The sequence below is a fragment of the Mus caroli genome, chromosome 12 (genome assembly GCF_900094665.2).
Source record: "Mus caroli chromosome 12, CAROLI_EIJ_v1.1, whole genome shotgun sequence".
NCBI classification, from domain to species: Eukaryota; Metazoa; Chordata; class Mammalia; order Rodentia; family Muridae; genus Mus; species Mus caroli.
In genome coordinates this window covers 102,377,661-102,393,894 of record NC_034581.1, presented here as the reverse complement: position 1 = coordinate 102,393,894, position 16,234 = coordinate 102,377,661, and the positions used below count along the sequence as shown (strand labels likewise).

The 16,234-nt window shown below is 49.3% G+C and overlaps 1 protein-coding gene across 5 annotated transcripts in view; it reads left to right on the top strand.

Moving 5' to 3' along the window:
- Bcl11b (BAF chromatin remodeling complex subunit BCL11B) overlaps positions 1-12,592 on the top strand; it is an 89,559-nt gene extending 76,967 nt beyond the window's left edge. For all 5 annotated transcript variants that reach the window (XM_021179315.2, XM_021179313.2, XM_021179317.2 and 2 more), the window contains one exon: positions 8,844-12,592. In XM_021179315.2, coding sequence (XP_021034974.1) covers positions 8,844-10,858 — 2,015 coding nt within the window. In that variant the 3' untranslated portion in view covers positions 10,859-12,592. The remainder of the gene's footprint in view (positions 1-8,843) is intronic.
- The last annotated feature ends 3,642 nt before the right edge of the window (positions 12,593-16,234 follow it).

Here is a 16,234-nt window from a genome sequence, read left to right as displayed (position 1 = left end):
TTCCCTTCCCTTCCCTTCCCTTCCCTTCCCTTCCCTTCCCTTTCTTTTCTTTTTTTAGAAATTGGAATTTGTTTTATATTCGGCTAAGTTATTTTCTTTTCCACACATTCTCAGTCCTTCCTCAGACAGGCTCCAGACCTGTTCTCAAGGTCCGCCTCCAGGGTTTCCCTTCTGCTTTGAGGGTCCCATCTCCATGCTTTGGACTCCTTTCTTCTACTAGCCTGTCCTTGCTTTCCTTCCTAAAGTCAGCATTAGGGTGTTCTCAGAGGGCCTTCCCTAGGGCTCTCAAGTTCCTAGGACTCACCTTTCTTTATGGACCCGATACTTGAACCCTTGCTGGAAATCACGTAATCACCGATGTCTTGCTGACTGTAGTTCCACGAAAGCAGCCCTTCTCCTGCTCCGTGGCCCTGGCTCACAGTGCTTCATCAGTCTGTGCAGTGTAGAGAGAGAGGCAGGTGGCCACACAGGGATAAAGGGTACTGGGAAGTTGCTGTGAGCTTTTGCATGAAGGAACAGTTTTCCTTCCCAGACATGGTGTGACCTTGGAGACAGAACTCCTGGGAACGGACCGATTCTTAACGTTCAGACATTTAGTTTAGTTTGGGAGGCAGCGTGGGTGGGCAGGGCCAGCCCTTCACCCAAGGCTATGGAATGCACAAGCTGGATTCTATGGGGTGGCTGTGGCATCTTCTGCATGCCTCTCCCACAGCAGACAGAGCTGTGTCATGGCTACCTGCCCTGCATCTAGGTGCGTTCAGAAAGTCTCCCTTGCAGGCGGCCTGCCTCTGCCTTGCTGGACTCTGTCTCTCTCCTCACCTCAGCACCTCTGGTTCTTTCATGTTTGGCTTGACTACAGCCTCTAGCCCCACCCCCAATCTTTCTGCTTCTTCTCTTGGTATTTCTGAAGTCCACTTAGTCAATTTGGGTCAGCCTGACAGTATTCTGGGTCTAATGCGTAACTGGACACCATGTGCATACCCTAACCCGTGGCCTCCTGGAGGTGAGGGAAGTAAGAGTCACTGACATTTCCAGTAAGATGTGTCTGTTTAGGGGACTATGGCAATTGGTTTGCCACTGTGGTGAAGGCGGTAAGCACAGAGCTTTTTCTCCCAGGGCAAGTTAACACCTGGTGGATGAAACCACGTGGTCATCTATGTGGCGCAGGTCCCACACAAGGAAAGAGAATAAGATTTTCTCAACATTATATCCGCTTCACCATTTCCTACACTTGAACCTGAATACTTGGCTTCTCTGATTGTCCGGCTCTCTGGTGTTGACAGGGGCAGGTGGGAAGATCACGCATTGCCTGGTCCAAGCCCCTTTTAGGACCAGTGACAAAGTCAACACTTCTTTTGTGACAGGGGTCACCAGCTGTGAGTAACAACACAAAGTGAGCCAGATCGGGCCGGTCTGAATGTGAATCCTGGATTTTCCAGTCAGCAAGCTGTGGGGATTGTGGGGCCCTACTCACCTGTGATGAGATTTGATTTCCTTTTTCCTAAGAAGTCTGAAAAGACTCCTCCTCGAGTGTGGTTCAGATATAAAAAGACCAAGGTCAGAGAATGGTGATCCAGCCTGGTGTCCAGCATTAAAAGGGCCTGACAGCATGTGGAAGCTCAGGCAGGGAGGAGACAGGTATTCCATGAAACCTGGTGGTGGCACTTTCTGTGACACATACCATGGGGAAACACAGAGAACATGTTGGCAGAGTGTACGTTTTCTGTGTCTCCTGAGTCACCTGCTGTGCACTCAGGAAGTAGAGGATAGGGGACCCCATCTTGGGCAATTTACCACAACAAACAACCCAGGAAGGCCTCTCCCTTCCTAATGAGAAGCCCACGCTTTCTTGCTGTCCAGCAACTTGACTGTAGTGTCAAGTCTGAAGGGGACAGAAGGGTCTGCTTGCAAAAGCTAAGGAAACGTCCCAGACTATATTGAACTGTAGGACCACAGGACAGAGACATTAAAGCATACCCATGATTCTCACTGCCATGGGGCCTGCAGTCCTAGTACTTGACAAGATAAGCTTGGAATCCAGCCACAAGATGGAGTCTGAACAGTGAGTCTGGCCTGCAATACCTCTAATCTCTTCTGTAGATGGTCAGGGTGTGCAGTTATGGGTGTGTAGGACAGAAGTCGATGTAATGCAGACTCTAATCCCTAATGCGGCTAAGCCCTTGGATCTTCAGTCAGCAGCACTCTAAATTTGCCCTCAGCACCGTTCATACAACTATGCGGGTGCGTGCATGTGTGTGTGTGTGTGTGTTTGGTGGGAGTGGAGGTGTATATGTGTTAAGAGGCCAGAGGATAACCTCAGATGTTAATGACTTCTCAAAATTTTCTTGAGGAGCTCAGAAATTGCCAAGTAGGTTGGTGGAGCTGGCAAACGGGCTTCTGTGATCCTCCTGACTGCTCTTCCAGTACTGGGGTTTCTAATGGGTGCCTCGAGTCTTTTTTTTTTAAACAATCTGGGAATTGAACTCAGATCTTTGAAGGCAAGCACCTCCCTGGCTGAACTGTCTCCCCAGTTCCGCTGCTCCTCCTTTTCGATAAATCATTACGAGGTGACCTTCAGCTCCCTGGACTGTGAGCTGCCGGAGGAGCATGAAGCACGTAGGGTAACCAGGCAGTGAGATAAAGACCCACGGTGACAGGAAGAACTTACACGTTTGTTCAGTCCTTTCTGTTCCAGTTCCCATTGTTTGAGCTCCCGTGTGTGGGTCCCACGGACAGCAGAGGGGCTCAGGCTCCCTGTATTTGCTCAGGGTTCTCTGAAGCACAGACCAGAGAGGATTCTGCAGTTTGCAGGGAGAGTCAATGGATAGATCTGTCTGTAAGACTGAGGCCAGCTGAGTGCGTCACTAAGTGTCAATAGCCCTACATAGCCTCCCCACAGCCACTGTCAGAGCCACCACTCTATCACTCCCTTCTGCGGGTCGGCATGGAGTCAGTTACCACAGTTCTAGCCTAAAGCAACTTGTCTTGACTTTTTGCTCCCGCTGAGATGGAAGGTCAAATACCAAGACACACGTGCCTCACCCCTATCCTAGGCCCTTGAACTTCAGACACTTCTCTCTTGAGCAATCTTTCTCCTTAGAGTGTACCACATAGACACCGCCACTTGCCAGCTGGGGAACGTCAGGCAGATCTCTTCATCTCTTCCAGTCCTCAGTTTCCTCATCTGTAAGATGGAACCAATGGCAGTTGCAGTTTCTGAGCTGTGGGCATGATGCACGAAGCCTGTAGTGTCCTTAGCTCATTGCAGCCCATGGTAGAGATTTCGTACTGTCTGTTGCTACCTCTGCTCTACTTTCTGCCTCCCAGGGCTGAGGTCCGAGTGATGAATTGGGCACCAGCAGGATACTTATGGATTTGTAGATGGCTATAAGCGCTCAAGGAACCCCGGTTGACATTTTCTCTGTGACATCGTGAAAGATGTTTTTAGTTTTTATTTTAGTTTTTATTTTTATTTTTAGTTTTTATTTTTTGAGTGCTGGAAGATATGGGGATTGGCAAGTACTCTACCACTGGGACACTGGAATGCACCTCCAGCCTGAGGGGGGGGGCAGTTTTAATTTAATTTTATTTTTAGATTCATTTTTATTTTATTTTGTGTGTATGGGTGTTTTGCCTGCTTGTGTGTTTGTGCGGCATGTGCATACCACACCTACAGAACCCAGAAGAAAGCATCAGATCTGCTGGAACTGGAGTCACAGACAGATAGCTGTGAACTGCTGCGTGGATGCTGGGAATTGAACCAGGGTCCTATGAAAGAGCAATCAATGCTCTTCACCACTGAGCCACCTCTCCAGCCCCATGGGGAGGGGGACAGTTTTTAAGTGAACATGAGATGTACTTGTCACCTGAATAATGGTTGTAACTGGTTGTCATCATGAAAACTGTGGAGAGAGCACTCTTAGCAGTTATAGGGGGTGTGCGTCTCAGGGGTTGGGGTGGGGTTTAAGTGATGAAGCAAGACCAGCCTTCTGTTTGGGTCCGGGGTGAGGAGGATCACTATGAGACACCCAGGGGTACCAATTCCTGTCCCAGGTTCAGCCACCTCACTGCCATGTGGTCCCTTCACTAGGTCTCCCAAGCAGCATATGTCACCAATATGCTTTCTGGCTCTGTAAAATGACTCCCGTATTCCACCCTAGAGTGAATGCCTGCCACAGGGTAGACCTAATGGGAGACTGACCAGGGACAATCAGTGGCCTTCCATGAGAGGGCACTGTCAACATGGAGCCATTGACAGTGTGACACATGCAGAAACGGCCTGGGGTTGGCCGGTGTGTGCAGGGAGGCCACCGGGATCCTGTTCGGGGCCTGGGAAGGTGGTTGACGGCATGATGATTCTCTAAACTGCTGTCCCCGTGGTCTAGCATGGCCATGTGATCACGGTCCTCACTTGGCTTCCCTCAGAGGTGTTAGTGAACAAGGGTGACATGAGCTGAGGTAGCGATAATGCTGAGTGAGCCGTGCAGTGCTTTGTGGCTTACCGAGGAGCCCGGGAGGCCCGAACCAGTTCCCCTGCTTGATCAGAGGTGTCCTTTAACATTTGCTGTTTTGAGTCAAGCTACATTACTCTTCTTCCAAGCCTTAAACCAATAAGCATCCCTGAAACACTCATAGCCACATAGAAGGATGGGTAACAAACCCGCAATATATAACGCCTACTGCCACATTTATACAGTAGTGAGCGGTTGATAGAGGGAGGACCTCACAGTCCCCAGGTCAAGTAGGAAGCAAGGCTCAGAGAGGTGACATCTTATGTTTGGCTACACCCTTTAGTGAGCAAGTTCCAAGTGTTCAGTGATGCTCCTAACGGGGGTGGGGAGTCTTGTCAGAAGAGATCTGGGGTAGGAGTCTGCGTTTGAAACTCCTCAGACAACATACTGAAAGAACAAAGAAGGCTCAGTGTGTGTTCTAAAGATCTATGAAAGTAAGGAGGGAAGAAGCAAGAAAAGACACCGCAGGGCCCTCTCTGGGTTCTGAGCTGCCCCGTATGATTTAGTGAGGCAAACGCAGCTGACATTTCTAGGTCTGTAGGCCAGGATTGGTGCTTCTGAAGTCATCTGGACTCAGCAGTTAGGATCATTAGCTTCAGCCGCTACAGCAGTATGAGGCTAGTGGACCCTGTCCCAGCCATTAGCAAAGCAGCCACCACCCACTGCAGGGCAAGCACTGGACCACCTGTGTGCAGGTAACTCTCTGAGTTTGATGCAGCAAGGACGAGTTTGGGATGAGCTAAGCCAGCCCTGAGTCAGACGCAACCTGCTGTCTAAGGCTCTTCTTGTCTAAAAGCAAGCCATCTGTGTCTGTGCTGTGTCTATAAAATACTTATTCAGTTCCTGAATAGAAAGATGTTCCAAGTGGCTCGTCAAAGACTCTCTGACATTGTTCAGTTTTTGAAAGTGAGCAGCCCCATACTCAGGGCTATTTGTAGGCGAGAGAGAGCCATGAGGTCGTCACATGTAAACGAACATTTTATTTTAAAAAAGAAGGGGGTGGCTGGAAAGAGAGTTGTCAAGGGAGGGCCTTCAAGGGCTGGGGGATTGACTTTCTTCTTTCTGTCAGGTGCTGGGGGAGGCTGCTGCCTACAGTGAGTGAATCCTAGAGTTCTGTGGAGGGACACTTAGGGGCTCTGATGAAGATAGCTCTCACTCCATGGTGACAAGTGGCCCTGAAATCTGACTGGACAAGTAGTCAGCCCCCTTTCTCCTCACAGTTTAACTATGGAGGTGACATCTGGGTTCTAGAGCATGCAGTCCAGCACATGTGTGCCCTTCTCTCTGCTCTTTTAAAACATGGAATCAGTTATGGCTACCTAGTTACATAGTCGGCTTTGGACTTCGGGATTTGTTGGATAGAACAGTCTAGAAAAACATGTGGCCACCAGATAAAGGGACAGGAAGTACTTCAGAGCTACTCAAGGAAATGGAGATGCTGAGAAGAGATGGGCCCCAACTTAAGAACACCCCAGATCTCAGCAACCATCCTCTGTAAATCCATTACTTAGAATGGCTAGGGCCCAAAGAAGGGTACAGAAACACCTTTAATTTGATATGTGACCTCCTAGGACATGGTACTTCATTTGTGTTGAGAGCTCCAATGTGTCTGAAAGGGACTTGTATCTAACCTTCTTAAGAAACACACACACACACACACACACACACACACACACACACACACACACACACACGATGTGAGGAAGAGTCTGAACCTGTCTTCTGGCCAGCTCTGTGTGAATTATCTGGGGCAAGCGACTCTGTTCCCAGAGCACATTAGCTAATAAGCTGAGTATGGAGCAGTCAGGGCTTTGGAGAGGTTAGGCTCCTGTTAGCCTAACAGTCTAGTCACAAGCATTGTGGCTACCCAGACTTTGTGAAACCAGGCTAGAACAGAAGATTCTCGTTAGAGGTCATGTTGCCCTACACAGGACCCATCCAGACAGGCTGGGACAGCTGGCGAGAGCAGTAGCCTCTGTTCTCCCAGACTGTTTCTGTTTGTTGTCGTATTGTTTAGTTCTGCTGGAGGGTCTGGTGTGGAGGATTGTATCCTGAGCTCTCTGGTTGGTGGTGGTTTAAAGGATGGGGTAAGGCCTGGAGAGATGGCTTTCTGTAAAGGAATGCCATGCAGGTTCGAGAACCCGAGTTCCATCCCTAGGATGCACATAAGAAACAAGGAGTGGTGTCATTTACTCCTATTCTCAGGATGCAGGATGTGGGAGAGGACCTCCAGGACACACTGGCCAGCCGATCCAGCCTAGTCTGTGGGCTCCAGGTCCCAGTGAGAGACCCTGTCTCAAAAAAGGGAAGATGGCGCCCGATGGAGAACAATACCACAAGTTGTCCCCAAGCTTCCTCATGCATGTATATATACACACATGCGTGCACACATGAACACTCATGTACAGCAGAATGAGGCTGGACTTCCAGGATTCTCTTATTTCAGTCCGTCCTTCTCTGCTTTGCTCCCCTCCACACCAAACCCACAGATGCAGTATCAGGGGATGTCGGGAAAATCCCTGGCTTGCAAAAACATGTCTTGGATTCCAGGGCTACTTGTCCTGGGCCTGCTGGTGCAATGGTCCAAGTGAATCCCAATGCTGCCCCAGGTTGACACGGTACTTCTCTGTGAGTCCTGGCCGGCTGGCAAACCTAACTTAGAGAGGTGCATGCTGAAAACAGAGGCTTCAGAACATACATACACTGGAGGTAGGGGGTGCAGCGTCCTATGAAGTGTCATTAGCTGGCAGGAAGTGAAGATGTTGTCTACCCAGGATTGTAGAAGCCCCAGGTTAGGCTGGTGGTACAGCAAAGGTGGTGGCTTCTTAGGTCCATTTCCACAGCCCTGTCTACTGTAGGGTATGGTAACAGCGTTCATATTGGCTTTGCCGGGGAGTTTGAAGCTGCTGACTTAGTGTCAGTGTTGATATCTGTTTGATAGAGGCAAGTTTAAACGGAGGAAATGAGCTTTTCAAGACTGAGGCTGCCATACTATGTGCCAGGTCTGAAATAAGAGACCTGTTCCTACCGCTTCGGAGATGTTACACCCCATGATGGTACACAGGCCTGTCCATGCCTCTCTTGCTCCTTTAAACTATTAGGAAGGCTCTGGCAAGTGGAATGTGGCCTCATGTCAAAGTCAACAGCTCCAGACAAGAGATTTGGCTTCCATCTTGAGGCCGGCCGGATTGACTGACAAATCTGTAGTATTTTGGCTCAGGGCCACCAATGTCCACTGCGATTTCTTACTTATGTCACCTGGGCCAGTTGTAACAAATCAACACGTGTGGCTGCTCATCCTGACTGCTGTCACATTTGGTGGCTGCCTTTCTGTCCCTGTGTTTTCTGGCAGAAGACACCAAACTGCTCTTTTAGATTAGAGTCCCACTCCCCACCCCCTGCCCTGCTTGGGGGGCTGGGGCAGTGATTTCCACACAGTGGGTGTGTGAGGCCATCAGTAAGGGTGGGTAGCGGACTTTTGCTCTGTGTTAATCTTGCTTCACCTACCTGGGTTTCTATCGGACAGTATTTTCTGCACAACACTGGCCCATGAAACGGGAATCTCCTGTGGCTAAAAATCTCAAATGTAGGCAAGGTATTATGGTGCTGTGTGAATGTCTGTCTCTAGCATTCCTGGGGACTGGGCTTGAGTCCTCAGACACGCTAAGCAGGCATTCCACGACAGAGCATCATAGCCATTTTTGTTAATTTTTTTTTATTATTTTTTCTTTTTTTTTTTAAGTTTGCAAAGCAACAGAGTCAGTAGTTGCCAAAGGGAGGATGCGGTGGAGTGATTTTCATCCCAGAGGAGGGCTTTCATGACGAGCATACTTTTCTGTCTGCACCACTGGAGGGTGGGGTATTAGCATCGACTATGTGGAGGCTCTCCACCCCCATTTTACCCCAGCAGTGAATTATGAGGGTGGGGTCTCCATGTCACCAGTGACTGAGTCAATAAACCTGGGCGACATGGTGTGGAGGTGACGCTTATACCCTGTCTCTTACACAATGTAGCCATTGTCACTGTCTCCCGTCCAGCCCCCAAAATGATGAAAATAAGAACACCTACAGGGGACACCGGACCTATTAAATGCAAGCTTGTCCCAGGTGATCCGGAGCCTGCTCATAGATCCCGTTGTCCCTTGCCGTCTGGATGGTCGGGTGAGGCTTGTCTACTGCACAAGTGACTCCAAGGATTCCCCGGGCCTGCTCCTCATAGATCTCTTTTTCTCTGCTCTCTGGGTGGATGCAGCGAAGCCTGTCCACCCCTGTGGCCACCCCAGCTCCCCAGCAACTGCTCATGCTCTGCCTTTCTTCTTCATGTTTCCCCAGGTAAAGATGAGCCTTCCAGCTATATTTGCACAACATGCAAGCAGCCCTTCAACAGCGCCTGGTTCCTGCTGCAGCACGCGCAGAACACGCATGGCTTCCGAATCTACCTGGAGCCTGGGCCGGCCAGCACCTCGCTCACGCCCAGGCTCACCATCCCGCCACCGCTCGGACCGGAGGCCGTGGCGCAGTCCCCACTCATGAATTTCCTGGGGGACAGCAATCCTTTCAACCTGCTGCGCATGACGGGCCCCATCCTGCGGGACCACCCCGGCTTCGGCGAGGGCCGCTTGCCGGGTACGCCACCGCTCTTCAGCCCACCGCCACGCCATCACTTAGACCCACACCGCCTCAGTGCAGAGGAGATGGGGCTCGTGGCCCAGCACCCCAGTGCCTTCGACCGAGTCATGCGCCTGAACCCCATGGCCATAGACTCTCCTGCCATGGACTTCTCCCGGCGGCTGCGAGAACTGGCCGGCAACAGCTCCACGCCGCCGCCCGTGTCCCCAGGCCGTGGCAACCCTATGCACCGGCTGCTGAACCCTTTCCAGCCCAGCCCCAAGTCCCCGTTCCTCAGCACGCCACCGCTGCCACCCATGCCCGCGGGCACACCGCCACCGCAGCCGCCTGCCAAGAGCAAGTCCTGTGAGTTCTGCGGCAAGACCTTCAAGTTCCAGAGCAATCTCATCGTGCACCGGCGCAGCCACACGGGCGAGAAGCCCTACAAGTGCCAGCTGTGCGACCATGCGTGCTCGCAGGCGAGCAAGCTCAAGCGCCACATGAAGACGCACATGCACAAGGCGGGCTCTCTGGCTGGCCGCTCAGACGACGGTCTCTCAGCTGCCAGCTCCCCTGAGCCTGGCACCAGCGAGCTGCCAGGTGACCTGAAAGCGGCCGATGGCGACTTCCGCCACCATGAGAGCGACCCATCTCTGGGCCCCGAGCCTGAGGACGACGAGGACGAGGAGGAGGAAGAAGAGGAGCTGCTGCTGGAGAACGAGAGCCGGCCTGAGTCGAGCTTCAGCATGGACTCGGAGCTGGGCCGTGGCCGCGAGAACGGAGGCGGCGTGCCACCGGGGGTGGCGGGCGCAGGGGCTGCAGCTGCGGCTCTGGCAGATGAGAAGGCGCTGGCCCTGGGCAAGGTGATGGAGGACGCAGGGCTGGGCGCACTGCCGCAGTATGGGGAGAAGCGAGGCGCCTTCCTGAAGCGTGCGGGCGACACGGGTGACGCTGGAGCTGTTGGCTGTGGGGACGCAGGTGCACCGGGTGCAGTGAATGGGCGCGGCGGGGCCTTTGCACCAGGCGCAGAGCCCTTTCCAGCGCTCTTCCCACGCAAGCCGGCACCTCTGCCCAGCCCTGGGCTCGGTGGTCCCGCGCTGCACGCGGCCAAGCGCATCAAGGTGGAGAAAGACCTGGAGCTGCCACCTGCCGCCCTCATCCCATCTGAGAACGTGTACTCGCAGTGGCTCGTGGGCTACGCAGCATCGCGCCACTTCATGAAGGACCCATTCCTGGGCTTCACGGATGCGCGCCAGTCGCCTTTCGCCACGTCGTCGGAACATTCCTCCGAGAACGGCAGCCTACGCTTCTCAACGCCACCCGGGGACCTGCTGGACGGTGGGCTGTCCGGGCGCAGTGGCACGGCGAGCGGGGGCAGCACACCTCACCTGGGTGGTCCGGGTCCTGGGAGGCCGAGCTCCAAGGAAGGCCGCCGCAGCGACACATGTGAGTACTGCGGCAAGGTCTTCAAGAACTGTAGCAACCTGACGGTGCACCGGAGGAGCCACACCGGCGAGCGGCCTTACAAGTGCGAGCTGTGCAACTACGCGTGCGCGCAGAGCAGCAAGCTCACGCGCCACATGAAGACGCACGGGCAGATCGGCAAGGAGGTGTACCGCTGCGACATCTGCCAGATGCCCTTCAGCGTCTACAGCACCCTGGAGAAACACATGAAAAAGTGGCATGGTGAACACTTGCTGACTAATGATGTCAAAATCGAGCAGGCTGAGAGGAGCTAAGCGCATATGCGTCTGTACAGCGTGACCATCGTCAACCTTCGCCAACGGGACCGGTGACCGGACTGGCCTCTGCATCCCCGGGGCCCAGGGAGGCGGCAGTCCAACCTAACCTGTGTCTGCGAAGTCCTACCTGAGGGTTGATCAAGGCAGTAAAAATTAAAAAAAAAAAAAAAACAAAAAAACAAAAAAAATTGTGGAGCCTTTTAACTGTGCAATAATTTCTGTATTTATTGGGTTTTGTAATTTTTTTTGGCATGTACGTGCAGGTACCTATTATTATTATTATTTCTGTTTAAATTCCTTTAAAAGATTTTGTTGAGTATCCATCCCTTCAATTTTTTTAATAACCCAGTAGTAGTCTGAGCAATGACTCGCAAGTGACGTAGAGGGAAGCTATCTTTTAAATTATAATTTTTTGTGTGTGTGTGTGGGGGGGTGCTGCTTTTTTGAAATTTAAGCTAAGCATGTGTAATTTCTTGTCAAGAAGCCAACACTTAAATGACTTTTAAAGTTGTTTGCGTTTTCATCATTTACTTTGTCCTGAAATGAAAAGTGGCATGTGGGATTTTTTTCCGGGGGGAGGGGTGGCTTTCAAAACCATTTTTTTTTTCCGGGAGGTGGATGTACAGCGGATTACAATCTTTAAAATTGTAGCACTTTGTCTTAGCATCGTATTGGAGAGGTAGCACTGATGTCCTCCTGAGCCACAGAGGCGGGCGTCTCTGTGTGGCATTCAACTTTCATGCTATGGAAGGAAAAAGTTGAGGGGGGCGTGGCAAACGAGCCTCTCCCCCACTCGGGACCCCGAGAATCTTTTCCAGGGTGACTCTAGAAACAGCCCCCGCATCCTGCAATTGTGCGTTACCAGGAGATACAATAATGCCCTTTTCTGGGGGAGCTTGACGTATTCTGGGAAGCCGCCTCTGCCCTTTGCTGTAGATTTGGCTGCATAAAATGGGCTGAGGATACCCACTGGGTAGACAGCTGTGGCCTGTAGTGGCAGGAAGGAAGAGACTAACAATGTTCTCTCAGGCTTCTCCTGGCAAGATGGCTTCTCTTTTCAGTCCCCAGCCTACAGATAAATCCCAGGTGTCCATTGCTACAGTGGTAAATTGACTGTGTCCCAAGCAGACAACTGGCCCTGATGGTGAACTGGAGAAGTTAGCTGCGGGGTCGCTCATCTTACGCTGATGGGCACTGTAGGGCAAGGGAATCTCACCCCTTCTCTCTTCCTGGAGGAGCTGGGAAGAGTTCTGTCCAAGGTGCCCCACGCTGCTTCCGTTTCTGTGTTTTGTCTTTTCCTTCCTCCAATTAAGTTGGGACATACTATACATTGGACTTGTTGGGATTTGATGTTTGAATTCTGTTGACCCGCACTTTAAAGCTTTTGTTTGCATTTAAATTAAATGGCTTCTAAACAAGAAATTGCAGCATATTCTTGTCTTTGGCCCAGAGGTGGGTTAAACTGTAAGGGACAGCTGAGATTGAGTGTCAGTGTTGCTAAGCGTGGCATTCACAATACTGGCACTATAAAGAACAAAATTAAATAATTTATTGGACAGTTTCTCTACTGCCATTCAATTTGATGTGCGTGCCTTGAAAACTGATCTTCCTATTTGAGTCTCTTGAGACAAATGCAAAACTCTTTTTTTTTTTTGAGATGAAAAAAAGACTTTTTAAAAAGCAAACAAGAGAAGTACATTCTTTAGAAACAAAGCCACATTTACTTTAAGTTAAAAAAAAACAAACAAACAAATCCTGGTTGAAGAGAGAGGACGGGAAAATGCCATAAGACCAGTCAAATGAAGAAATAACCCCAGCACAGCCCTGGACGTCCATTAGCAGAATCGTTTTCAGACCCCCCTCCCCCTTTTTTGGGGCAACGCTGCTTAGATATGGAGTGGAGGTGACTTACTGCTGAATTAAAACTCACGTGACACAAGCCGATATTGTTGAATGAAAAAACAAACAAACAAACAACAACAACAACAAAAAAAAACAATTCAGGAACAATGGCTGATTTTTTTTTTCCTCCTAAATTTAAATTTAGTGCACTCTGTCTTAAAAATACGTTTACAGTATTGGATACATACAAGGGTAAAATAAATCGTGTGTATGTGTGTTGGAGCGATCTTTTTATTTTATTTTATTTTCAAAGTCTGCTTAATAGGTTATACAGAATGCCACAATGGCTAGGTGTATATTGTTTTCTTTTGGTGATGGGGTTTTAGTATACATTATATATATTGAAATTTCTTGATTACTGTCAAAGTGGACCAGTATTTGTAATAATTGAGACTGCCTGGGCATTTTACAAAATGAGAAGAAAAAAAGAGTCCTTTTTCTTTTCCTTGAAACCGTTACAGTAAGTTTGAAATGGTGGGTCTATAAAATCTGCTCTGTCACAGTAACCTGTAAAGTCGGAGTTTTAGTAACATTTTTTTCTGCCTTGGGTGTTGAATTTTTATTTTGAAAACAAAATGTATAGAAACTTGTATTGGGGTTTAAAGGGGGATTGCTACAATGTGTAGAAAAAGTATGTAGAGAAAGTGCTTAATATTGTTACTGCTTTGCAGAAGAAGAAAAAAAAATCACACTTCTGACCTGTGCGTATTTTTCTCTCCCACCTCCCTCTGGAATGGATCTATTGGTCGGTTCATATGATGTAGGCTCTCGCTGTATTTTTAACTGGAGCTTGTAATTTTTTAACTGTAAGCTTGTCCTTTTAAAGGGATTTAATGTACCTTTTTGTTAGTGAATTTGGAAATAAAAAGAGAAAAAAAAACAAAAACAAACAGGCTGCCATAATATATTTTTTTAATTTGGCAGGATAAAATATTACAAAAAAAATCCCCCACAAAACAACAAACAAACAAAAATCCCACCCACATTTGTATTGCTAAGTCCTCTTGTATAGGAGGGGGGAGGGGGAAAGGGGTTGTTTGACAACCTTCAAGAGAAAAAGACACAGAAAGAGACATGCTTTGATTCACAAGTCATTTTAGTTGTATATAGTCTGTCAGAATTGGCCTACTCAAAAGAACTGTTGGCTTTGGGCTTTCATTCGAATGCCCCAACTTTGCAGCTGGCCTCCTTGGTGAGGCCACAGCCGACTTGATGGCAAGTCCTTACTTGTGTTGAGTGGAGAAAAGAAAGCCCTTCCTCCAAGAGGCAGTCTATAAGATGGTAGCGCAGTGAGAGAGCCAGGGATGTTACCTTCTCCGCTGTGGCTACTGCGGCCACCCCCTCCAGCCCCTGGCCATGCTCAGGAGCAGAGAGAATCAACAGCTGCTTTTGTCCTTGAGCAAACCTGGATGGAGCAGCGAAGTTTCTGGAAGGAGCAGCTGGGCCCAGGGGAGCCTCTGCCACTGAGACTGGTGCAGGCGGGACAGAGGAGAGCCTTGCACGCAGGTCCTGTTCCCTTGGAATGTCTGCTCCATTTCCCCCCTCTGTCTCTCTGCTTTTCTCTGCAATTCCATCCGTTTCGGACCAGTGAGGCCTGGGATGAAGGGATTCTGTGCCTTCCCATCTATGTTCCCTCCGTCCTCCCCAGTTCTGCCTACTCTCTGTGGACTCCTCTTTAATTTTCTTCCTCCTTTGCCCCCTCTCCCCAAACCCTCTTTTCTCTTCCTTTCTTCTCTCCTTCTTTTCTTCCTCTTCCTCTTCCTCCTCCTCCTCCTCCTCCTCCTCCTCCTCCTCCTTCTTCTTCTTCTTCTTCTTCTTCTTCTTCTTCTTCTTCCTCCTCCTCCTCCTCCTCTTCCTCCTCTTTCTCCTCCTCCTCTTCTTTTTCTTTTTTTTTTTGTAAAGCCAAGTAGCTTTAAGATAATAAAATGGTTGTTTATTGGATGAGGGAATAATGATACACTCCACAAATACCTATATCAGGAAGCCATTTTTTTTAATTTCAGGAAATGTAAGAAACCATCATTTCAGGTTATGAAAGCATGATTGTGCATCTTTCCAGGCAGATCTTTACTAAATGCAGAGTCTGTCTCACTGTTTCCCATTTGACACAGTTAAAGGATGGGGGCCTAGTGGGAGGCCAGGCCTAAGTCTCAGTGTCCTGCATGCCTGCCTTACGGCCCAGGGTTACCCTGCCCTTTTGACACCCTGCCTCTCTGCTGCCTGGGAGCCTCTGTGTGGTTCTCCTGTGCTCCTAAAAGCTAGCCAGTGCTCACCAGCTCACCTTTCACCAGAATGCCAGGACTAAGCCATCCCAAAGCACAAGGACTTGTGTGTCTCTGTCAACTGCAGAGAGAAGAGGATTTTTGCTTCTCTTATAAAGAGAAAACTCAACCAACCAACCTACCCGAAGCAGGTGACCCAGCCAAAGGGCTCTACCGCGGGTGACCCAGCCGACCTCAGGTCGGGTTCCACACTGCCACAACTTTACCCAAAGTTGCTCCCTATTGGAACCTGCCACTTGCCATTGGAGGGTCATCATGGGAGGGGGGCGGGGAAAAGGAGACTGGATTACTCGAAGCAAAATGTGAACCCTGAAGCGAACAGCCTTCCACCTGGCCCTTCTGTCTGAGGTCTGATTCCGTGATTTTGGTGCTTTCTGTGTCTGCCCTGCATAGCCAAGGCACATTGATCTCTGCGGTTTGCTTTTGTACTGGCAAGGCGGAATATTTTTATTACCTTTTCTATTATGTATTGTATGAGCTTCTGTTGTTTGCCTAGAGGGTTTGTCTCTTACAACAAGTTTGGAGATATTTATTATTGCTTGGTATTTGTGCTCTGCTTTTAAGAATGGGCACTTGGGGTTTTTTTTTTTTGTTTGTTTGTTTTTGTTTTTGTTTTGTTTTTGTTTTTTAATTATGGATAAAATGTTGAGATGACTGAAGGTCATTTCAATATGGCTTAGTAAAAATATTTATTGTTCCTTCTCTGTACAAGATTTTGGGCCTCTTTTTTTCCCCCTTAATGTCACAATGTTGAGTTCAGCATGTGTCTGCCATTTCATTTGTTCAAAACCAAGTTTGTTCTGGTTTCAAGTTATGAAAATAAATTGGGACATTTAACTTGATCTCCAAACCTTGTCCTTTTCTGTGTCTTTTAAAGGTGGGGGATGGACAGCTTATTTCTAAGAGGGGATTGAAGGTCTCTATTTTCCCTTCTGATTTACGCTTTAAGTCCATGGCCAGGAAGAGAGAAAAAAACACTTCCGGGAAGCAGAGAGGTTTGGAAAGGCTCTTAGCCCCGGCTATACACCATGTGCATACACAGTGAGGTCTTGTCTTAAGAACAAACAGCAAAATTAAAATGAAGAGGGGAAACGGCTATGAAAAGCAGTTCACGGCAGCCCAGCGTAACTCTGATATTCATGGATCTTCTATGCTATGCTCCCTTCTCAGTCATGGTCAAGCACTCTGC